At 35.2% G+C, this 26436-nt stretch overlaps 2 protein-coding genes across 2 annotated transcripts in view; both read left to right on the top strand.

Annotated features, from left to right (window-relative positions):
- The window catches only part of LOC134793566 (uncharacterized), a 106571-nt gene extending 91040 nt beyond the window's left edge, over positions 1–15531 (top strand). Inside the window, exons 4-7 of the mRNA XM_063765177.1 lie at positions 11025–11103; positions 11433–11601; positions 14209–14463; positions 15177–15531. Coding sequence (XP_063621247.1) covers positions 11025–11103; positions 11433–11601; positions 14209–14463; positions 15177–15516 — 843 coding nt within the window. The 3' untranslated portion in view covers positions 15517–15531. The remainder of the gene's footprint in view (positions 1–11024; positions 11104–11432; positions 11602–14208; positions 14464–15176) is intronic.
- An 8641-nt stretch (positions 15532–24172) lies between these two features.
- On the top strand, positions 24173–25442 carry LOC134793994 (phospholipase A2 inhibitor beta-like). The gene has a single exon (XM_063765699.1). The coding sequence runs from the start codon at positions 24261–24263 to the stop codon at positions 25440–25442; it is 1182 nt and encodes a 393-aa protein (XP_063621769.1). The 5' UTR covers positions 24173–24260.
- The last annotated feature ends 994 nt before the right edge of the window (positions 25443–26436 follow it).

The following is a 26436-nucleotide window of genomic DNA, read 5'->3' as shown; positions in this document are numbered from 1 at the left end:
TGAAAATTTTTGTGTACTACACGAGATCAAAGTTATTTACATCTCGTGGGCGTTTGAATCCCTTACTACGCTCAAGATTCTAAATTAGATTCACTCGCTACTCTCGTGAATCTATTATAGAATCTTTCGCTTGCACGGGACTCAAAATAAGCACTCGAAGAAATATCAAACTTTGATCTCTTGTTGTACAAATAACTATTACCCACTATAATGTTGACTTTTAACCGTAATAATTACCTAATTTGTTTTAACCATACTTATATTATTTATTGATTATTCTTAATGTTACTATTATATTCACAAGCTTTTTTTTTCTTCCTTGACGTGTAAAATGACTTTACAAATAAATGAGTATGAGTATGAGTATAGAGTTTGGTGGCATAGGCCTTATGGAGATATTTTGAGTTTTAGCTGAACATTATCCGTACGAGAACATGCCTTACTCGCAATTTTCCTATTCACCCCTTGAATCCTATCCATTAAACATGTAACCTACATTGTCACCACGGCGCCATGGTTGACGCCATCGTTTGTAAACAAAAATATCAAATGGTTGGTGATAACAAGCTTAATAGGTCGAGTCGCGCATAGCCGGGTCTACACCGACCACAGTGCATAGCAACAACGCATCGCGTGAAAATGACGCGCGGCATTAACTAACGCTGTTCATGTTCAATTTCTAAAACGTGTCATGTGTAATGATGTGAAGTACATAAAAATACCTACTTCAGTTCCGTAAAACGGCGAACAAAAACGAAATAAACTCCCAACTATGGTCGAAAATTAACTGTATTTTTTTCGTTCAGGTATGTCTTTTACTGTATTTTTTGTAGTTCTAAGGCAAGGTATGTTTATAAATGGAATAAAAAACTCTGAGTAAACCAAAAGGAACATTGGCTTTGATACTTAATTTCCTTTTGAACTTGTGGACGATAGTTGCAGTATTGGACTATGGTTGGGTGGTTTTACGGTTGGCTTTCGATCCTGGGGATAAAGAACTGGAAAAAAAGTGGATTTACCTAAAATGTATTGTGTTGATTACAATAATTTTAAACTGGGGTAGGTATTAAAGTCTTCCTAATAGGTAGCAGAAGTAATATAGGTATTAATAATGTTGAAAAGGTTAGGAAAGCCCGCCAATATTGTAAACAAACCAGTATTGTATTTGGCGAAAATATTGTATACCTAGTCTTAAGTGTCTTAGTAGTAGTAGTAATCACTTTATTGTACACAACACAGGTTTACATAATATTTACAGAAATAAAAGTACAAAGGCGAACTTATCCCTGTAAGGGATCTCTTCCAGCTAACCTTCGAGTAGATGAGGGGAGAATTCAAATTGGATAGAGTGTCTTTTTGAAATAAATAAATTAAAATAAAAAAAACGCACGCAGCTGCGCATTCGGCATCGACCCGAGAATCTACGATATAATTGCCCGCCCAGACTGTTAATATGATGTATGCAAAGGTGAGACCCCGTGGAGATTCTCAACCAATTGAAAAAATTAACACTGCTATCATACGCTCGAAATAAATCTTCATTTTTATTGTTTGATTCTCACGACTGTACTTTAAATGGTCTAACGTCATCGGCACAGTATTTCATCATCATCATTGGCACAAATCATACTATAGGGTATATTTATCATGTACATATACATATATGTGTCCTTAGTATTACGAGTAATAAAAATATACCTGTTTTGCAACATTATTAGCAGTTATCAATTCTCGCTCTGCTATGGTACCTAGATACCTACGTGAAAATAAAGGAATATGTCATAATTACCTCTTTGATATGACATATGCCTTTTAGACAGCTGCACTGTCACGTCTCACTTCTGTCTCCACGATGTGAAAAAGAGAAAGAGTACGAAAACAGAGTACTTTGGTTGTTATTCCCAAATACTTGACACACGTTTGCGTTAGACAACCAGTGTATGTGGGATCACCCAGCGTAGTTGCTACGGGTCTCTACTCGTAGATCAAATTAAACTAATTCCTTTAGGTGCACAGACCCGGATTTAGAGACCTGGGGCCCCTAGGCACTTGGTATGACACTAAGAATTTATAGGGGGCCCCTTCTCTATCTCAAAATCATTGTTAGGTTGCCTGGGCTTCTAGGCCCGGGCCCTGTGGGCCTAGGCGGAAATGCGGCCCTGACGGTGTGCTCGGTAACCGTCTGGGAATAATAAATCCAAGATCAAAGAGAGTATGAATCTGTCGTCTCGCCCGGCGCGGAATGGCTTGAATGTTAGGTACTATCTAAAGCTAAGCTCCTGTGATACACCTCTAAGTTTCGAAGACTCATGAAATGCTCCTCTCGTTATCGACATATGTTATAAGAAGTCTTTTTTAAATTTTTCCATTTATTTCACATTACTGTTATAAATGCACTATTGCAATTAAATAGCATAATGCCAGCAAAGGAAAAAAATACAAAGGGTTCTGAGATTAAACAAAATCGAAGCCGCGAGGAATGGCTTCATTAGGTATTTGAATTTAAAGATTGCAAGAGTTTATATATAATTTTCTAATACATCATTTCGCAAAGCAATAGGTAATGGAGTTTAATATTAAGATATCCTTAAAAGGAATTATAACGCCTAAGGTGGCCCACTCAACTCAACGGCCATAACTATAATTTTATTAAACCTGACTAACTAGGGAAGTAGTTACAGTTTCACTATAAGATAATTAAATGAATTAATTTAACCACAATTTCAGTACATAGCTATTAACCATTTTTATTTACATAATGGCCCGTGTCTTTATTTTAATAATTATTATAGTACTGTTCATTATAGCACATGTGGCACCAGTAATACAACCATGACAATGAAACAGTTTAGACAATATCAGAAAAAAAAAACTTTTTATGATAAAAGGTCATGTCGGGAGAATGATGAAAACAATATTATTTCCACAAGCTGGATTCAGTTGGAAACCTTGTGTATAACCTAGTTGGCGAGTTTGCCCGTGATGTCATAGTTTTACGAGTGTTCCCACGCTCGTCTGTCCAAGTAAACATGCGAATTGTTCTGCAAACTTGTCCCATATTTATTAAGATAAAAGACAATCGGATATGGTCTCTCACATTTCTTTAACACTCTGACAATGTGACAACCTCATGGATGTTGATGTTTTCCTAATCATATTATTATCACTCCTATAATCAGCTCTCTACGTCAATATTTCCTAGAACCACCAATGTACATATTGTCTATCTTTTGTCGTTTATGGAACTAAGGAGATAATAGTAGTAAGTTTTCTCGTCGCTCAGTTTCAATATCAGTTATCATTTTAAATTATTTCTTTATAATAAAATACTTTTATTGCAAGATAACTTTATATTTTTTTGCAGATTTATACATATTAATAATCTTTTTTCCCGTGGTCCTCATTAGTCCTTTGATGATTGATGCAATATTCTGTTAACTATTTATAAAATTACACGGCAATAACACTGACAGTGACACTGTAAACGCTACAGTTATACAAGTATTAAAATGAAAGTGTTCATCCATTATCAAAGTCGTTTCGCAAATCAGTTTGAAGTTCGCCAGATTCTAGTCCTGGATCAGGGCCAATTTCACGGGCCCAGTATAGTCCTGTAGATATTTATCACTTGCGAACATTAAACCGACCGTAGTCTGTACCTGAGAGAATTCGTACGAAGCTGAACCGTGATAAAAGCGGAATCGACGATCAATCTGTAAAGTGATTAAAAACGCACTGTTAGATGTGCTAAGGGTCTACCGCGAACATCGAAACTCGATTTTTTTCTCTATCGCTCTTATATATTTAAGCGAAAGAGACGCATTGAACGTATTTCCGATTTTTGTTCTTCACGGTATGTACACAGATGCTCTGGCCCGCATACCCATCAAGAGACGTAGATGCACAAACTGTTTTTAATTGTTTCATTCAAGAACATAAAACCTATTGATGTTCTGAAGTAGATGCCAACCTCTCAACCACGTCAAGCTGAACTCTCATCCAACTGCGGCGATCAGCAACATCGCTAACGTTTATTTATCGTTTAATTTTTACATTAATTACAAGGATATTCACAAAGAATTTTTGATTTGGTTTAGTTGGTTGTCAAGGAATTAATATATTCAAATGTATTATCATAATATTCCTGAATACATTGACGCATAATGTAAAAGATTAAAAAATATTAACCATCTAACCATTTTTAAGAGAAAAAAAAAGAATAGAATAATCAAAATCATAATAAAGGAGATTTAGTAATAAACAACAGAAGCAATTAGAGGGAATCCCACAACAGAGCTCAAAAGCTGGGAAGCTCTGGAAACTACATATAAATTAGGTACGAACAAAAGGTGATGAACAGTTATTGCTGTCGCAAATATAGCGGTGACCGTCAGAACGTGGGGATGCCTGTCGGATTAGTTAAAAATATTTATTATCCTTTAGAATAGAACCGGAATTATTTTATTGGAAACTGGTTTAAAAATACATACATAATACCATAAATACATATGTTACTAATCGCATTTTATCTGGAACACAATCCCATATTGTTTTTTAGGGTTCCGTACCCAAAGGGTAAAACGGGACCCTATTACTAAGACTTCGCTGTCCGTCCGTCCGTCCGTCCGTCCGTCCGTCCGTCCGTCTGTCACCAGGCTGTATCTCACGAACCGTGATAGCTAGACAGTTGAAATTTTCACAGATGATGTATTTCTGTTGCCGCTATAACAACAAATACTAAAAACAGAATAAAATAAAGATTTAAATGGGGCTCCCATACAACAAACGTGATTTTTGACCAAAGTTAAGCAACGTCGGGAGTGGTCAGTACTTGGATGAGTGACCGTTTTTTTTTTTTTGCTTTTTTTTTTGTTTTTTTTTTTTATATGGTACGGAACCCTTCGTGCGCGAGTCCGACTCGCACTTGCCCGATTTTTTATTTTTCTATGTAGTTTATAAGTATATGTGTATAGTATATGTATATAGTATATGTGTTACAGTCACCTGCAATAATATGTTACTCTTCGAAGGCAGCAAAAATATCTGACTCGATCTTATTTGTAGAGCCATAAGAGCGTGTCACATATTTTTGCGGCCTTCGTTGTGTAACATATTATTGCAGGTGACTGTACATAGTTAGTTTTTCTATTCAATCAATAAACTTTTCTCTTTGCCCCAATTGTATGTATCTCTGTTTGACCCTCTATGGTTGACTTGTTTATGCCATTTGGCATAAATTCCGCCATTTGCACATTGTTGTATATGTTTTGTGCAATAAAGTTGTTTTCTCATTCCCTCTACTTTTTGGAAAGCTGTCGAATGTACGGTTTGACTAAAACGATACAAGGTTTAATTTTGATTAAAACTATGTGTGGATTTGAAAATAAACACTTCCAGCCTGTGCGGTTAGCAACAGATGGGCGCCATCAGCATCACAATGAGCGCTGCCTAAGATCTAGACATTACGATATCCTGAAGATGTATTGTGCGGAATAGATACGGCTTTGAGGAAGCTATTTGTTCAAAACATTTATAATTATGGTCCTTTTTCTCTTGATAAAGAACTGTACAATTATGTTTCTATGTAATGAAAGCATATAAAAAATATTTTGATCGGCGATCTCGGCGATGTCGTATCGGTATCGGAAGCCACTTGAACTGAATTGAGCACTTGACTTGAGCTAAATATCAAAAGATAAAAACATTTTCAAGTCATTAAGCAACGAGCACATTACGTTGTAGTTACATACCGAGTTATTATATAAATCAAAGATTTCAAATTATAGTTACGTAGGATTTTATTTAAAAGACAAAACGGGAGACTGCAACAGGTCTGTAATCAGATTTTTAAGCTTCCGACGTATCCATAACTATTCTCGATCTACCAGATTCGCTTTGTTCTATTTATTGTATAAGCACTTGGTTTTTTTCATGGTTTCCGCTTCGTTCTCGCTATTCTTGTTGCGCCCTTGATTTTGACGAGAGATCTTTTCAAATAGAAACAAAATACGTGCGAATTCCAACCTACTTTTATTTTGGCTAAATAATAGTCGTAAATTATAGGGATGCTATTCCGAGTTCTCGTTATGAGGTTAAGATTTAATATAGTAAGTCGTGAATCATAGTGAGTTGCGGTTTGTTGTGAAAGAGTTGGGGAGACAAATGCTTTACGTTAGCAGTCGGCATTAAAAGATATCGGGATAGGTATGAGAGGATATCTTCCTAATTCATAAGTAAATATAAATCATAAAGTTGACCTAGTTGTAGTTTCATAAATTGTTGCAAATTCAGCTAATGTCTGCAGTTCTAATAATAACTATTTCAGTGACACGGATCGCGTGCAGAATACGACAGAGCTCTTATAGATTAGATAATATTGAAATAGCGTAAATTGAGTGTCAATGTAAAGTGGGTACGTGGCAACCGAAATTTTAAATTCAAGTATTGATTGCATTGCATATCATTAGGTACTCAGTGCATCTCGCTTGTAAAAAATATACAGGGCAGATCCCCCGGTTCTGGCCACTGTAACGCCCTTCTTGGCTAGTTGAACTTTTAATAAATATATGTATATAGAAAACTAATATGTACATTGAAATAATCTTTTTAAAGTTTTTAAAGCATTATATGGGAAATTGTGTTTGTAATGGTATATAATGAATAAATTTATTTTATATTAGCTTTGAACAATAAATGGTCACAACCACAACCGGCATATATCCCTAAGTATGAGCGGCATGCACGGAGAGTGATGTCAAATCAATTTCAAATCACATTCAGATTTTAAAAGTTCTATTAAAGCTCCTGATAGGTATAATCTTGAGTAGCTCTATTTATATTAAAGTATAAAAAATGTATTGACTGAAATGTTAATAAATGTAGAAAGCGTTTAGTCAAAGCAGCTAAACTAAAACAGTCAAATCAATAAAAATGTGGACGGTGATGAATAGAAAATCCATACATAGTAAATCAGCCCGCGTATATCTTCATTTCTTTTAAGTTAAAATCAATATTTTATAGAAATGCTAATCACGTTGGTCAGCTGTTTAATCGTTTTCTCCATCGAACACTAAGGCCCTATTAGGGCCCACGCTCACTGATAACGTTTGGCACACAATTTCACTGCTAGATTTATTACCTTTCCGACGAAGGTGTGGGCGGTTGTTGATAAAACTGGCTAATGGTGTACCTCGTAATCGATACAGGCGCATTCATTATAAACTTACGAGATATAGTAATTGAATTATGAACGGTAATATGGAGCAATAATATCTTACCATTGTTACCCTAACCATCTTGTGCAACTTTTAACATTCATAGATTAGTTCATGTATGAAACTGTGATCTAGTTTAGAGAAACTGGCTTTACGATCTCGAAGCATTTCTCAAATAGGTACTTATATTTAGTTAATATTCCTTTGCAGTCTAATAAACATTACATGAGCCGTGAATTAAAGTATTTGGCAACACCTTATTACTCCAGACGGCAACGTATTAACTCTTAAGATTTTGCATATAGCGCAGTTTAATAATTAAAAATAATTAAAATTATTGATACTTAGTACCTATGCTTAACTAGTGCTTTGCGTGCATTTTTTTTGTCACTTGATCCTTTTTTATATCGAATGTTTGTGGGCTTTGTGGCGCAATTATTATGCCCTAAGTAGGTGACATTACAAATTATTTTATTTGATAATAAAAATCATAAATGCAAAATCTATTTTTATTTTTATTTTGAAATGAAAAGGAAAAATATAAGCTATTTTCACTTGTCAATATTTCAACGCGTTTGCACATAAAGCCGTCCGCTAATTTTTTGCCGTCTTATAATAAAAGTTTATTTAGCAAGTAGAATTAGATTCACAATTAAGTAGATTTATAGTGTATTATTTTAAGTTATGTAATTTATGTAAGCGCACACAATAGGTGTAAGGGGCCCACTGATTAACAGTCCGCCGGACGGCATCGGCCTGTCAGTTAGAACAAAATTTTGACAGTTCCGACCAACTGACAGGCCGATACCGTCCGGCGGACTGTTAATCAGTGGGCCCCTTAAGAAAAGAGTGTTTTTATTCGCCAACAAACTGTTCCGCAGTGTGGCGAAATTTCAAATGTGTAAATTTGTTTATTGTGTATGTTAGAACTAAATAATAAAAAAAAATTGAATCAACCGACATTTTAAATATGTAATAGCTCAAATCCATAAAATAAAATAAAAAAAAAAACATTTTTATCGGATATGGCTTGATATTGGGATTCATTATAAGGAACTTCCTCGATATTTTAGGCGTGTGTGCCTATTTATTTACAATTTCAACAAAAAAATAATCCAATGATTAAGTCTCATAGTTATCACTGGGGTTGGGAATTAATCTACTATTTAAATATTTAATTACTGGGTTTAAGTATCCTATCAAGTTCTAGGGAGCCGAGTTTCCAAACCAGTTCATCAGTTAGGAACTGGATTATATGGTAGGTATACAGGTAGTATGACTGGATTATATGAGATCTTACTAATAGCTAATAGGTATACGGATTTTAAACTGAAAGATTTGTAACAATCCCAGACTTGTTAATGGGAAATTAGTAGTTTTCATTTTAAATTTAAACGAACAAAAATAGATATCTATCGATACGGACAACGTCATCGATATATCGCAAGCGTAACAAAATCGATTCAAACTATTATTAAAGCGATTATCGGTTCAAAAGTAAGCCCTTGAGATGCCAGTGTTCGCTATAAAAGCCATTTGTTCCGTCTGGGATGCGGTAGAAAAAAACGTAGACACGTGCACAATGGCACAGAATAAATAATAGTAGGTACTAGGCACAGAAGGTTCACTCCCTAACAAAACACGTCTATTACGAGAGATACAAACGCAAGCGCGAGCAGGCGTCCGTTCCATAGCGGTGCGGTGCTACTACTGCTACCTGCTACACTGCTAGACACCAAAACTGGTGTGGCCGTACTTGTAGCGACGCGACGAAGTCACGGAGTTAGCCACGCCTGACAATGGCGTACTCTATAGTCTGGCTAATGAAAGTTGAACCTGCAAAAACGCGGCAACATCAAAAAATCTGTAGCAGGCGGCTCTTTGATTACAAGAATTGCAAAATTTTTATACTTTTTATGATTTCAAGAATATAAAAATTATTAATTATTAGTATTACGTAAAACCTTGTTTTCGTTTCTCGCTTCTTTGTTTATGATCAATAAAGCGTGTTCGCGATGATCTAGATATTGAAATCTAATGATATGATTTCAAGCGTGCTAGCTTGTTTTGCTATCCTTGTATTTTAATTCCTTGCTATTTATGATAAAATATCTACTTGAATAAAACAAAGTGTTTCTAGTTGTTCCTGGATTTTAATACTAGATTTAGTTTGTTACTTACTACTTTTTAATAGCGTCAAGTTCATAAATTTCGTTGATGTCTTTTGTTTATTTGGCCTGCAAAGGTTAAATGTTAAAATCCATTGGAAACAGACCTTCAATCCTAATTCATACGAAAGAAACTTTCACTACGAAAAGGTATGCTAAGAAAAATCTTGCTACGTCTCCAAGCAAATCTACGTGTGTATCCAAAGCTTTGCAAACAAGTCAACTTCCTAGCAAATAACAAGTTGTCTCGTGTGAAAAAATCTTGGGAGAATCGACATACGCAAGCAATCAAAACAATAACCCAGTTCAAACCAAAATCAAACCTATGATAAACCTATATATTTATTTTGTTCCAAGAAATAAGTACATACTTATATGAAATGAAAAAGTTCGCACACTTTATAGGGTTGACACAAAAGGAATTAATAAAACACAGAAGCATTTATTAAGCGGGCCATTTTTTATTTCTTGTTCATCTTTTTACAGTTTCAAAAGGTTAAACAAGGTTATTCCAAATGTTACTTATTTCATGTAGTAGTATGTTTTACTGTTATAACGAGAATACAACGATTTATATAAAGGTATTTTAAGCATAAAAATATATAATAAACTTGTGTTATCCCTTTGGATGAGCACATGTGCGGAAAATTAGGACAATTAGAACGTGTTTTGTTGGGACTCCCCATGTGTTCGCCCAAAAACTACCTAACCTTGTAAATTGTCTGATGCTCTCACTCTCTTGTCAATAGCGATGTGTAAAGATATTTTGAACACTTCGTCCGAGTAGCTATTTCTGTTCAATGCTACTTACTTATACAAGTGTAATTCATGACAAATAAATACATATTTATTAAAAGTGTTATGGTATAAGTAAGTATTCGGTGTTTTATCGACATTTCCTTGTTGATGTTTTCCCTTAGGTAGGTACATCACATTACTTGCTATAGTGGGGTTTTCTGGAAATTATAATTGCCGGCCTGTCCACTTTTACCATCCTATTGCCATTACTATTGCGGCAATATATTGGCCATATTTTCAAATAGTTCCAAGCAATCGTTAAATACAATGTAATTCACACAAGAAACGTTTGTGACAAAAATATCTGATTTATTACCTTCAGAAATACACCGGCCGCGCGTTCGTCAACTGTAATCATAAAGTTTTGCCATCTCAAGGATTTCTGAACCAAACAAATTAAGAGTTGATTAATGGAATACGAATGTATTCTTGCATCAAACAATTATTTAAAAAAAGAACTCGAGTTACACAAGAATTGTGAGTATTATGACACTCTACGTAAAGCATTCATAACAATTTTATTTTATATTGAAAATGTGTAGTACGTAGTTGTTAAGTATAAATACATAGATTAACGGGATGGTAGGTAGGAACTTGTACAGATTTATTAACGAGATTTATTATCTCGCGCTTATTGTCTCTGAAAATATTGCCAGATTAGCTAAGCACAAGCCAACTAGTTCATTTGCAAATAATCAAGTATAGAAAATTTAATGTGTTTTTAACTAGTTCAATATTTCGTACCAATAAAATTTACAAAAATATATTAAATTACATTTGTGATTTATTTCAATACTTCCTCAGTGTGTACTCAGATTTAATTGTTCTGTTTTTATTTTTTCAGGATCGTGAGAGCAACTTAACGGTGCCGGCCCGATGGGAGGACCGCAACTTAAGAAACTACCTCAATAAACCAGGCATTGGTAAGCCAATTTAATGTATAAGTATATAATATTAACATCAGTAAAAAAAACAGTTTGTAAAAATGGTCAGCCGACATTATTTGCGATATCTCCAATCTAGTGACATGCTTGCACGTAAAACGTATGCCTTCTCTACTTTCTTTCGTTTCTGTTATATAGGTACTTTGAATAGCATATGTGCGAGTGTACATTGACGTAATGTAACCATTATACTCGGCCTGCAGAGAATCTACTCCAATTATATCTCAGTCACCGTGCTGATATTTTTTTTACAATGAAATTAATAAAAGAATGATACCATTTATTTACCAAATATTAATAATTTCCAGAGAGAGTTAGTCGTTGGATCGGCGGGATCTACGACTACGCCGCGCGCGCATGGAAGTGGGGCGGCGAGCTGCGCCCCATGCGGTACCAGTCCTTCTCCAAGATGAGGAAGCTCAAGCCAGAGGAGCTGCAATGGAACTGCATCGCCATGGAGCCCGAGCTGCTCTACAGGCAAGTTTTATATTTTGTGTGTTGCCAGTACCCACTCGTATTAAGGAAACAGTAACACATTAAACGCGTAGAACTCACGAAAACGCGCATGGTGCTGCACCTGTACGGTTACCATCAGTTTGTCACTGACATAAACGCCGTCGAGAACGTAAATTACTTTCTATACATCCCGTTTGCACTAATATGCGAGTGCGAGCGAGATGTATAGAAAGTAAATTACGTTCTCGACGGCGTTTATGTCAGTGACAAACTGATGGTGACCGTACTGATTTTAAATCACATAAGACACACGCAAGCAAATCTAACGCTAGATGCCACGATGCTTCGTGTGAATGCGCGCTTAGGTTTACTCTAATAATTAGGTGAAACACACCAAAGTACCTAATATGGAATAGAAGTCTGTTAGATATATACCTACCACTAAGGTTTGCAATCCGGATCCGAAATGTATGAAATTATCCGGATCTGGATTCGGATCCGCGGATATTCCCATACATTTCGGATCCGTCGCGCAAACCCTACCTACCTACACATAAACCAGGTGGTGGATTTGCCATAAGGCTCAGTAGGCCCAGGCCTAGAGCGGCATGAAATTAGGGGCGGCAGCAAGACGGCAGTCTATAATATATATATGATGGGTGCTGAGAAAGGGACGGTTAGTATTTACTACAGGGCCTGGGGCCTAGGGCGGCGAAGACTGCAAATCCGCCACTGTATAAACCTAAAAACAAAACCGTCCTTTTGGCAATCGGGTAAAAAGACAAAAACTACTCCTATATTACGAAAAATACCTACCTCCAGTCTCCTGTTAAGAGAAAGCATAATATTATTTATACAAAATTAAAATCTGCAGTATCCAAATACAGTGTACCTATATCTTTTTTTTCATTGTGATTTGTGAGCATATTCAGTAGCGAAAAAGTGATTTTCAGTAGTTAGATTTCATAAAACCTGTAAGTAAATTATTACCCGTAAAAGCCGCTTAGACTAAACATACGAAACTGGAAGGCGACCTCCATAGGAATAAATACGAAGGTAGCTTGTGTTCGTACACGTCCCATTTGACATTATTTTATTTAACCATAGGAGGTCCTTTGTTCCAAAGACCTATCGGACGGGGTTTTATGCGGACGTGGACCAGTTTTGGGGTTTAAAGTTGCTGTGGGGTCAAAGTCTGGGAGGGTCTACGTTTCTATTATGTATGCCAACTAAACTACAAAAAATAAGATTAAAGGTCGTCCCCTTCTTCATACAAACATAGTCCCCATTTTTCTACCTGGATATCAACATTTCAGTTATAATATTTGCTTACAAGATCTTATTTAGAACCGGTCGTCCACTTAAAGTTAAACTGCGCTGAAAATAGAATCTACTTATAGATATAATTTTAATAAAAGGTTTCATGATACCTACCTATGTAACTAATCAAGTATACATACATATATTAAAACCTATTTCTACTTAAGTCCTGAGAATAAGAGTAGGTAGGTAAGTAAGAAAAACATTACGCATCCAGAGGAACGAGAAAGCAGTTAGTCGGCCTGAAAATAAAAAATAAACAAATAAGCGCTATAAATAAAAACATAAACGGTCCACAAGAGACTCGTACAGATAAAGGAAAATAAATGACGATCTTTACGAAACAAACCATTCCTCACCGAACAAAATATCCCATTAAGCTTGTATGTTTCACATATTCGCGTATCTACATAACGCAGTGTTCCCGATATCGAAATGGCGTGCTCGTGACAGAAATAAACGATCTCAAGGGCACAGACGGTGGACCCTTTGGTTGCATTCGCTCTGAAACCTCTGACAATATACACTAAAATTGGTGTGGATTACAAACTTGGAGCGTTTTTGCTTCCGTAGGAAATAAGAAAAACTTCATACTGGACGTAGGTATGAGAACAAATATTACGCGAACAAGCTCACTAGAAATACAGAGGAAAAGTGTAGGGTTATGAAACTTATGAAACTGAAAGTGCCGGCATTTTGATAACTCAATCACCTATTTTTGTAACTTAGCTTATATAGGTATATAACCCTCTTAGTAAGTACCTAAATGTATTATGATTCTCAAAAAAGGAACAACAGCTGCATAGTTTGTTGTGTTTCTTTTAGGAAAATATAAGATTAATATCCATAGGAGTCAAATATTTTCTTCCTAATACTCACTAACTTCCTAGTGCGTCAGCTATTTAGAACGACTACTGTGTATTTATTCTTTACTCGTTTTAACTGAAACACTTCGAAAACTCGACATTAACGTTTCAATCTTTTTCGGGGGACACACGGGCTGTAGTTGAATTCCGCTGTCGCTTACAAATTACACTCTAACACATTAGGACAATTCCAATCGTCCAATACCACGAAAAGCAATATAAAGTTTACGAACGCCGTGATGCGATATTGCCATTGTGTAGTTCAAACCTTTGTTATATTTCTACTCTCGTGACCCATAAAGCTTTTACGAGCTTAATTTTGATTAGAACGAGTGTATATTTACTTTGCTAATATTAACCACAGCTGTTCGAATTACCTGATCTAATTGGCTGGCAGGACTAACTACCTGCTCTAAATTTAACCAGCATTATAATTTTCCAGGTGGGCACCCGAAAGCTGCTACGAGAGCCGGCAGTACATCTGCAAAACTAAACTAAAGTACCACCGGCAACGCAACGCAATCAGCCGCGAACGAAACGACCCGAGGAGCAACGACGTGGTGACCGCCAACCCGTCGCTGAACCCGCTCAAGTCATACGACCTGCGTCCGAGTGCGCTCCGGGAAATGCCGAAGCCACGACGTAACAAGCGAGGACCGCTCCGGCCGAGTAGGAAGCTCACCCGACCTTTCCCTGGGTAAGATTGCTAAAGAATGTTTTACATCACTCCTCTCCTACAGGCGTATTACGGACGTTATTGATGTGACAAGGCAATTGTCACTTTTGTAACACTCTATCACGAATAATTCACGATGGTAACTGCGACTATCATAACGCAATCAGCCGTGACCGCAACGATCCAAACCCATCGACGTGGCGACCACCAACACATCGCTGAATTCCTTGAAGTCGTACTGAATTCAATATATTTAAATTTACCCCTTGCGTTTGGCACATATGTCTAGAATTAAACTCGAACAGGTGCGCATAACTCCTAAATAAAATAATAGTACGAATTTACTCTAATAAACATTTAGCCATTAATTCGCGTAAAGTGGGTAATAAAGAACGATATTTGTTTTGCTAGTAAGTGGATACCAGCATGTTAACTGCCCATCTGATGTGGTCCAGTTTAGGGTAACGAGAGTTTTAATGGCCAATAAATCTTTAGTGCCTACTTTTGCTGATGTGGTTACAAGTTTTACAGATTTGTGAGAAATACAGGTTTTACAGTTGGCTGAAAATAACTTGATTAGTTGACCACTGCAAAATGTGCCCTATTCTCGGGCGGTCCCACTATTTTGTCCAGTACGTCCATAACGATGAAAGGTACTTATTTATGTTAGGTAGTCCTTTTTCGGCATTTTGGCTACGAAACCCTAATAAAAATGAGTAAATGCTATGTTTCAGATATCAGTGGAACCGCCGTGACCCTGAGGGCTCATTCCAACGGAACGCCGAGCTTCTCACTTCTGGCCGCACCGGTCTCAGCCCCCAACAAGTCAACACTCACCTAGCGCGGCTTAAACATTTACGAGACAAGCAGCTAAGGAAAAAGAGAATACGTGACCGAGATGACTGGCTAGTCAACGAACCCAAGCAAAACATGGCGCACACACACGCGAGGACGTACACTGTGGATAATAACATCAGCGCGTTGCATCCAAAGACAATAGTCGAGGAGTTCGATATGATGCCGCCACCATCACCCATCGAAGTACGACCAGCACGCCAAATAAATTACGATTAATTCCAATTTAATTTTAAAATCACTTTAGAAAGTGCATTCTGCTTGAAATAATTTAATGACTTCTTAGGTCACTTTAAAAACTGAGTGAGAGTTTATTTTAGAAAAGACCTGGTTTATTTTAATAAGTGCACTCTTCTTATCGCCACTTTGGACTCCGTAGTTCGGATCTGCTATGTCATGTACTCAGTAAGTGTTTATAATAAGCAGAAGATGTTAGCTTATTTATTTGCGTTTGTAATGTGATCGCTTAGTCATAGAAATACACTTTTTGTGTTCTACTTCTCTTGTCGTAGAGTAGACAGAACGTGACGATTATACTTCTAAGAAATAATGAGACATAGCTATGCTCTGTCCAGCCAACACTTGACTTTTGTGACTTCCTTGGAGCATTCGCACTTTTTTTTAAATGCAAAGACAGATATCCTTGTAGTAAGGAATGGTAATGATTTCACCTACTCTGCTACTGATAGGGTTGGCTGGCCCAAGTTTAGCTAGTAAGACATAGGGTAAGACAGCGACCAACATAATATACCATGCTGTCAATTCTCTACCTTCAGTGTCAACGATTAATCATTAAGTTATTTGTAAACCATCTCATTATGAGTATTAACTTTAACGCTATCGTCATGTTTCAATTTAGGTTAAATTAGCTTAGATGCCTTAGATAATCAATATGACACGCAAACGCGACCAAATGTATATTGATTTTTATATCCTCTTAAAAAAGTAATACCACAGACTAAAACAGGCACAGTAAATCAGAGCCATATTTCAAAATGGAATTATGTACAACATTTTCATGTCGTTCGCTTTTTAGATTTAGGGACTAAAATTAATTATATTTTTGTATTTATAAACAACTAGTCAGTAAGTGTGTTTATTTTAAAGATGTTATATTGTAAGTACAATATTATGTTCGTTTACAAACCTGTGTTATAAAGCTACACTTGTGTAAAATAAAAATAGCGTAGGTACCCCCATTATATTCCACAAAATCTTTGTCTGATTAATTTCTATGTATGGGCATTTTCACTTAAAAGTGTACCATTTACTTTTTTTCGATAATCCATCAACTTTTGGGTGATGTGATGTGATGGGTGAAAAATGTGTCCCAAAAAAATTTCAGTTTTGTAACGCATTTTTCACATACATTTTGTATGAACCGTTACAAACCTGACACCCTGAATTTTTATGAGTGGAAAAACTGAGGACACTTTTTTTTCTTAGTCTCATTCAATAGTACTCGTGATTCTAAGTCTAAATAACCCAAAAGTTGATGGTTTTTCGAAAAAAGTACATGGTACCATTTTTTCTGAAAACCCCCATAAGTATCTTATTTATATATATATATATATATATATATATATCTAGTTTATGTTAGACTTATGTAACTAGCATAAAGTTACCTCTATAACCTAAAAAGTATTCATTAGTTTTTAAAAACTGTGTCGTACTTTACATTGGCATTTCAAATTTTCTTAGATTTTAAATAATTAGAAACACTAGTGTAAATCTTCGGAACAACATTCACAGAGTCATTTATACATACATAATCTTTAACGAGAAGTTTCATTACACGTAAAGTGACACATGTTTTACGCTGACATTAAAGTTAACGGTCATCATGACACATCAACTTTAGCGATATACATATCCGTACACGGCGGGAAGAACTTGATAACTCGAGATATTCTACTGAAGGAAATTGAGCTTAAAATAAAATTACATAAGGTTCTAATTTCTTCAATTTTTTCCCGCCAGATAACAACTTATTCCCGCCGTGTACGGATATATTATATACTTACATATATGTCTGCCCGATAGACTTACATTCTAACTACATGGGTAGGTTTCTTAGCTAACTGCACTTACTACTGTGTAAAAACGACCTACCTACCTATTTTTATCCGGATTCCTTTGTATGGCATAATAATTGAAAATCATAAATAATGATCGTCAGATTATCATTAGTCATAATTCTGAAACTGTTCACATTTCAGGATTTTCGTAAGGTTATCCCATAGACAGGTTAGGTTAGGATAGATTTGTTTTATGGCAATCCTGAAAAGTTAAGCGTTTCTGAGAAAAACCAAATTATGTCGAAAATGCGGACAAACAATACATTATGACTTAAAACTTTATGGGAAACAATAGAGACCCACTTTTATCAGGTAGATACTTACTTAAATGTGGAAGTAAAATATGGTACATAAAAATGCACTTATTTTTGTTATACCCATAAATATATAATTATCTTCATAATTGTAATTTATAATATAATTAAATGAAAGCACAGTAGTCGTGATCTAGACTGTAGTCATGGTTAGTGCCAATAGTTGAAATCCTCGCATTTATGTTAAGGATATTTATTTTATTGTACGTCTTCGTCGTCTACTTTTAACAGAATATTTATTATAAACTCATCGGAAATGTTTATTGGTTTCGTTTGATTTTACAACAAAATAAATGTAGTAATTTACTAATTAATTTACATCCTATATGTACATTGCCTTTTTCTTAATTTTCACTGCCGATGATCAGTATATCGAGTTGGTTAATATGTATTTTTGTACAGTCAGCAGCCGCCGATAACTTTTTTGAAAGAGCGTGTGACGATCATTTTGAACACACCACACGCTCAGCGACTTCCGCTGCTGACTATATCTAAGTATCTTCTGTTTGTGTATGATACTTCCCGTAGAAGGCTTTTAATTAAATGTATACTTCATACGCTTCATACCATAGGTAGGTACGTAGATTTATCAATATAACCCTGCTCTTTAAACTAATGCGTAGCAGGGTTGAATGCCATATAATATAATGCTTCAGCAATATAGTCTTTCGCATTTGTTTATTAAAACTTGAAATTTATATGTTATTTTGTAATTAGATATTACTTTAATCTAAAATCTATTTAGATTTCCCATACCATTTGGTACCGCGTTGCGGTTATAACCCCACGTTTTGTTCTAGAATTTTTAGTTTATTTTTTAACCTGCCAAGAAATGTAAGCAAATAAAGATTAAAATACCACCCTATTTGTTTCAATGTCAACCACAGGCTCTATCCAAAAATTATGAATATTAGGTACCTACACACAATCACACATTAAATGTTGATAATAAGTACCAAGAGTCATTATACTTGTTACACCTAAGTTTATATTGTAAAGAGATTACAGGAATATTATGCATATATGAAAATAAAAACAGAAAATTTAGTGGTATACTTCATCAGGCGAAATTAAAAATAGACTTTGAAACATAAGTTCTTTTTACACAATTTCTGTGAATTCATCAGTAGGTTAAGTAAACTAAAGCGATAATTTCTAATTGTATTAATGTTTCAATTAATAAAGGAATCAGAGAAAACATCGTATTTCGTTTCCTCAGCGTCTAACTCCTTATAGAGCACATAATATAGGTACCTATGAGAAAATCTAAAAAGTACACCTCATATTAATGTAGTCGTGTAAAGAAAAAAAATAAACTCTGATTATCCTTGACATTTAAAATATGGAACTTCAACGTGACTTCTTATACTGTGCAGTGAGCATGGAACTTGCCTTGAGCTAGATATACTTTATAGTTATACCATTTTTAGGGTTCCGTAACCAAGGGTAAAAACGGGACCATATTACTAACACTCCGCTGTCCGTCTGTCCGTCTGTCTGTCCTTCTGTCTGTCTGTCTGTCTGTCTGTCAGTATTTCATGTGAACCGTGATAGCTAGACAGTTGAAATTTTCACATGTATTTCTGTTGCCGCTATAATAACAAATACTAAAAACAGAATAAAATTAAAATAAATATTTAAGTGGGGCTCCCATCATACAACAAACGTGATTTATTTGCGTAATGGTACGGAACCCTTCCTACGCGAGTCCGACTCGCACTTGGCTTTTTTATAATCGTATGGCAAGAAGAATCACATAACCATCAAATATTTATCGGGTAGGTTAGATATGTCACAAATTGATGTCCAAGCTTCTCATTGAGCTGCGGCCGGCGGTACTAATGGGACAGGTCTTCGGCCTTTATACCAACTAGGTACGTGTCGTCGATAGTCTGAAATGTTCGAAACTTGAGAATCGAGGCATGTACCAAAGAGCAAAGTAAGTAATTAAGTATATTGCATGTACATTCGCCATCAGATATATCGGAGCGGCCAAGGCGCTCACTAATAATATCTGAACACGAATCTATTGTCAAGGCGTTAGAGCGCGTGTTCAGATATTGTGAACACCTTGGCCGCTCCGATATATTTGATGGCGACTGTACCATATGCCACTGTGGGTGTCTTGTCATCCACCACCACCGCTCGGTTGAACTTCCGTCATAAATAAGACAACAATTGCCATGACTGACGTCAGGCCACGGCCCACCGATTTATTCTTAAATGAACTCGACGTCTAACGCCATCTGGTGTCGAGTAGTAAAACTTTACGGTAAGAGCCTGATTCAATTCATAGGCTCGAAGCAAAACTAACAATATATTGGCAGAGCCGTGTCGTTTTCCCTATATATAACTCTTTCTACATTTGTTAAATTCCTATCCGGAGTAGGTAATTTGAAAAAGATCATCGTTTTGTTAGTCTCATTGGTTTATCTTGTACATATTTAAATTATCATTGTAGGATATTTCCGTACAAAATGAAAGTAAATTAATAACAACAGGCTTATACAGAGTTTTTATTTTTATTTTTATTTTATTTTTATTTTATTTTGGTACAAATGGGAGGGAAAACCTCAAAAAATACTCTGACTGGACGATGACATATGCATCGGTGCTAGTACTTTTTTGCGCTATATGACACCACAGAAAAATGAAAACTGTAAAATGAAACAGTTTTCTTTTTTGTAAACACTTATTTTGTACCTACCTACTTGCAGCACTCGAATGTACGTGGGCCGTCGGCGGAGAACGTGGCGTGCTGATAAATTTATTAAAAAGTAAAATAGTGGCTTGCGATATTCGAACCTTTTAAATGTAAGTATGTAAGACAAATATTTAAGTTATTCAGGAACATATTATAAGTAATTAACACCTCTTCAATAGTTATATGTCTTTCCTATCACAGAAGAATGGTGTTTGGTGTTTAGGACATTTGGGAGGCATGCGCGGAGCCGAAGCCAACACGTAGATGCCCTTTTGACATTTTAATGAAATGTAAGGGGTACGCCGTGCGGATGCTGCCCTTGCCCGAGCCATGAGACCCGCGCAGAGGCAGCACCTGCCAGGGTCTAACGACTTTACAATAGTTTATTATTATATTCGGTCTAAAATCGGCTGAAGCTAACCGAGGATCGTTGACCCTAGTAAAAGTTGCCAACATGCAAAGCTGGCGAGATGTGGCGATAGTGTTGCCATGGCTACCGTGTACAAACAACATCGGGGAATTACTTTTAATAAGTTTAATAACTAACCCTAGATTTTTTCGATCTAAGCTTTAACACATAGGTAATTAACATGTATGTACAATCACCTAATGGTGAAATTGGTCTTTAATAAGTTTGTCACCTAGCTTATTCTTTTTTTCGTTTAGATATTATATTATACCTACTGTCAGCTGCGTGTACTCTTATATTCCACTTTTCCGCACATGTGTGAAAGACATGTTTTTTTTTTCAGTCATTTTGCCAATCGTTTTAACAAATTTGGGTAGGTAGCCCAAACTAAAGTTCCTATTGTTTAAACAACATAGTTGCTTAAGTACATATTTGAAAAAATGAAAATGAAAATACCATTTTGTCAATTTAATATGAGAGTAGGTAGTTATAATTTAAAAAAGTTCTGATACTATACTATTACTTGTAATCGAAACAAACGAATAAAATATCGAATTAGTAAACCTGTAAGTAAACGTAAACACGGTTGTATGATAGGGTGGAGCGTCGTTGTATGGGAAAAAATAAAAATTTGATTATCAATGTGGAACCGATACATAAAGTTGCAGTTTGTCATGTAGACTATAGTGATTATATCAAGTTTCAAAATAAACACTACTTTTAGGCTTCTACCCAGCCGCTAAAGAAATTAATAAAGGTAAATTTTCATAAATTATTTAAATATACTATTTCACTAATATGTGTACATTTTATTGAAATTATATAATACTTAATAAGCATATAATAAGTTATTACCAAAATTTTTGTGCCTTTTTCAATATTTATGAAATAATATAATTTTAAAATTTCATATTAAACATCAATTTCATGCAAAACAAGAAAAATGCTACAGTGTAAAAAAATTATATGAGTTATTTTTTTTAGACGTTCTTGTGCCAAAGTAACGATGTTATTGATTACGAAAAGTATCATTTTACTGCAAAAAATGGGTTTTATATGTTTAAATAGGCGTCAAATTTTGCCCTTCGGCGTCGCTTACGCCCTTTTTGGGTCATGTTCACACATATGTTAGGCATATATTTACTTTTACTAGTAGTATTTTTATTATCTTATCACGTTCAAAATAGTTTTCACGGTTCTGTAATAAGTTGTAAACTCCAATTTGTGCACAATATCCGGGTTAAAGGGCCTTTTCCATAAAACCCCTATTTACGTGGTTTTAGCGTGTCATAAAAATATACGTTATAAACAAAAATAAGTATAGGAATCAAGTATATCTGTAACAAAAATATGTTATTTAATGAATAAAATTTGTTATAAAAAAAATAAGCATAAATATAAATAAATCTTTATTTACATACAATATATATACAGTGGTACTACTAAACGAAATTAATAACTAGCTTAAATCTAAAATAGGCCCTTGAGGCATTGTACCAATTAAATTTATTAAAACTATACATATATTGCTATATATAATCGAATAGTAGAGGGCTAAAAGTATATACCTACCAATATATAGTTTTTTACCTCCTTTTACATTGCTATATTCAAGAATTTTGGATTTCGCTCCACCCTATTGTATGAGGATAAATAAAGTACCTCAGGCATAGTAAACAAAAAAAATTACAAAGCAGTTTGGCATACATATTGTAATTTACAATAGCCTACCTAATTACTAGTTCAAATACCTATGAATGTATTCTTCTAGGGCCGATTTAGCGTGTTATTCTGAGTAGAAATAACATAAAATAGGTATGTTTCCTAATAAACAAAATGTGCATGGTGTGGGCAACTTTCAGTAAATTGGTACCTATATATACCTAAAGTATTGGTGTATATACCTACAGTAAATTAGTACAGGTATTTTTCCTTGTAGTAGGTAATTGGATACTTTCAATTGTTCCTTATTCACTTAAAAACGCGCAGCGTACCTACTGCGATAGGCTAACCTCCTTATGGAATGGATTTGCATTTATCCAACCTGTTTATATGTATGAACTGTATATCACTCGGGTATTCACCGTGTCCGGCCGTTCTCTTTACATACATTTAAAATTGAAATTAAATTAAAATTGTATTCGTATATATGCTCTAACTCCTTCTCAAGATTAAAGCTTAAACGTGTAAAAGCGGGATGTAAGTAACTAATTATAAGTTCTATATTGAACATGAATTGTATTGTTCACGTAGTTCACGGCAGAATGGAGTACGATCCGTTTAATACATCCAGTATCATTTTAAGACTTACAGGAATAGCTAGTTTATTGCGAGTTATATTTTCGTATTTAAGTATCTCTTGTTTTAATGTCGGTAAGTTATATTTTTATTAACTATACAGGGTGATTTCGGGGTCGTGGAGCAAGAGAGCCAGACATCATACAGAATCCAAAGATGAGCCTAATGATGTTGTTAATTATTGTTTATCACCAATAATGATGATTATTTTCCAGATGACAAGTAGGAAAAATCATTTTTGCATACAATTTGGTGACCCTACTCAATGTGACGTCTTGTCGTTTTCCATACAGCGTATGTCAAAAGTCATAGGGTGGCCATAATTACTTAGTATAACATTAATTTTACTTGAAAAATAAGAATAATTCAAGTAATTATCTTTTAATCAAATACTACCATATGATAATGTGGATCATTTACAGAGTCAGAAAAAGTGCTTCTGGATCACGACCCCGAAATCATCCTGTATATCGAACTATAAGAAATAATTTATATTAACGTAAAATTAAATCTTTAAGAAATTGTTTAAGTAGGTGATTCTTAATTGAAATATTTATTTACCTATGTTTTTAAGTTTTTTTATTGATAAATCGATTAATGTAAACTTTTTGTAAAGTTTTCTACGTGGAATGCCATTATTAAGTCTATTTTTCATGTATCCCCTAATGTACAATTGTTTAACACAACCCTTTGTGTTTACGGCATAGACCTATTATATTACTTCGGCATATACCTATATTACTTTTTAAATCATTGGTTTACGGTGATTCCAATGGCACACTGCTCATCTCATTCCATCTTATCCCAACACACCTTAGGTTGGTATGAAGAAATGAATGCATTTAAAGTTTTTTTACCTTCATATTTTGAGACTCCTATGGTTGAAATATACTCAAAAAATATATACTAAAAAATATTGCATATTTATTTCAAATAAGTATTAATTTGATAAATAAGTACATTATTCTTTGACGACCTCCTAGCATTCTGGTAAGCGCATTGATTTCTATGTAGATATATTTATATTTATTTATTATTTTATTTATCATTCCAGTCCTTTATAAATCCAAACTTCAAACAGACTTAAACTCAATTTGTCAATAAGGAAATCATTGTATATTATCCTTGAACATGTAATTAATTTAATTAATTTTTCAGACATGGTGGAACTAAAAGTAGCAACATGCTTTGTATTCTTTCTTTGCAAAACTGTCCACGCTGAACCAAATTGCAGAAATGGCTTCGGGGCAACCGGACCCAACGTCATCTGTACTGGAGCTGAAGATTACGTTCTAAGGAAAGGCCTTGTGTCGGATAATGATCGTACAACAGCTATAGTACTAAAAGGTTGCCGGATTACCAGTATTGAAGTAGGCGCTCTCAACGCCCTACCTGCTTTAGAAGACATCGACCTTTCTCAAAATTCATTGCAAGCTCTTACCGGAATGTTTGACCAGACACCTAATTTGCTCAAACTTAATCTGAGCAACAACAGAGTAGAAAGCTTACAAGTTAATATTTTCGACTCATTGACAAAATTAAAGTCTCTGGATTTATCAAATAATGTGATTTTGGGAAGAAATTTAGAATCTAGAATATTCGAAGAGTTACACCGCATCGAGTTTCTAGATTTATCTGGAAACCTCATGACTGGCACGCCTGATAATTTGCTTCAAGCATTACAAACTATAAAGACTTTGAAATTGTCGAGGTGCAATTTGGAAGAAGTGCCCAAATTCGCCACGCACCCTAATTTAAACTCTATGACACATCTGACATTGTCGTCAAACCAAATTACCAGGCTTCACGACAAATTGTTTATCAATTCTGACAAGCTTGAATCTATCGAGTTTGATGATAACCTCATCGAATTTATACATGAGGATGTTTTTAAATCTTTGAAAAACATTAAAACTATTTTACTTCAACATAACAAAATAAAGGATCTTCCTGAAAGTCTCTTTAAAAGTTTACCTAAGCTGGGCAACATAAATTTATCGCATAATCTCATAGAATACATGCCCGTTAACGCTTTTCGACATACCGGCCTGAAAAATCTGAACCTGGCGGATAATAAATTTACCTATCTTCAAGACAACTTCTGTTTGGAGTTACGTAACTCTGGTGTGCGATTGAAGAAATTTTACTTTAACCAGAACCCTTGGCAATGTTCCTGTTTAAATGACATTCTGATCGAAGTCAAGAAAATGGGTATACAATATAACGGCGCAAAATATATTGGACAGGAGCCGGTATGCGTGACCACCAAGGAATTTAACTGTAAGAGGCAACCAAACTTCAATGAAGAATACATGGATTTGTACAATGATATCATTGGTTAAATAAATAAAAGTCATGTCCTGGAAACTGTGTTTTTCTAATTTAATGCGATTCTCCCTATAATATACTAAATAAATATTTAGAATATAAAATAAATCATCATCATCATCATCATTTCAGCCTATATACGTCCCACTGCTGGGCACAGGCCTCCTCTCATGAGCGAGAGGGCTTGGGCTATAGTCCCCACGCTAGCCCAATGCGGATTGGGGACTTCACATACACCTTTGAATTCCTTCGCAGATGTATGCAGGTTTCCTCACGATGTTTTCCTTCACCGAAAAGCTAGTGGTAAATATCAAATGATATTTCGTATATAAGTTCCGAAAAACTTATTGGTACGAGCCAGGATTTGAACCTCCGGATTGAAAGTCGGACGTCATATCCACTCGGCCACCACTGCTCCATAAAATAAATGTTTTAAATAAATATAATCGTATCATCTTATCTATTAATAACCCCCGTACTATGCTTCTAGACTGGCTTAGAGCAATAAATCACAAGCCTAAACAATTATATAGAGCTAAGCTAAACCTACAAATCTGTATCTGAAAACTCATTCATATGTGTTTCTTCTTATTAGATGAGAATTGAGAGCCATAATTTAGTGTGTTTTGTAAATTTTCTAATTCACAAACTGCAGACATGTCTAGCGCAGCAATATTGTCATATTGTTTAGGAAGCAAACAACAAAAATGCTTGATGAGCAATGTGTCAGAAATGCATACTTTGCTTACTTTCAGTCAATTGTAACGTACGGAATTGATATGTGGGGACAAGCAGCGGACAGACAAAGGGTGTTTATAATGCAAAAAAGGGTAATTAGGATTATGGCTGGGACACACCTGCCCGTAGCCTATTTCGGAAGTTAAGGATCATGACTGTTCCAGGTCTGTACATATTTGAAGTGGCTAAGGTAGTTCGAAAAACTCTTAATGAATTTAGAATGCGTGGTCCTAACTTCCGAAATGGAAATAATCTCCTCCCTAACCGGCA

Source organism: Cydia splendana, chromosome 9 (genome assembly GCF_910591565.1).
Source record: "Cydia splendana chromosome 9, ilCydSple1.2, whole genome shotgun sequence".
In the NCBI taxonomy this organism is placed as follows: Eukaryota; Metazoa; Arthropoda; class Insecta; order Lepidoptera; family Tortricidae; genus Cydia; species Cydia splendana.
The sequence above is the reverse complement of the archived record's forward strand: the minus strand, read 5'-3'. Positions and strand labels throughout refer to the sequence as shown.

Coding starts and splice junctions, on each gene's coding strand:
- LOC134793994 (XM_063765699.1), top strand. CDS start 24,261: ATGGTGGAACTAAAAGTAGCAACATGCTTTGTATTCTTTCTTTGCAAA.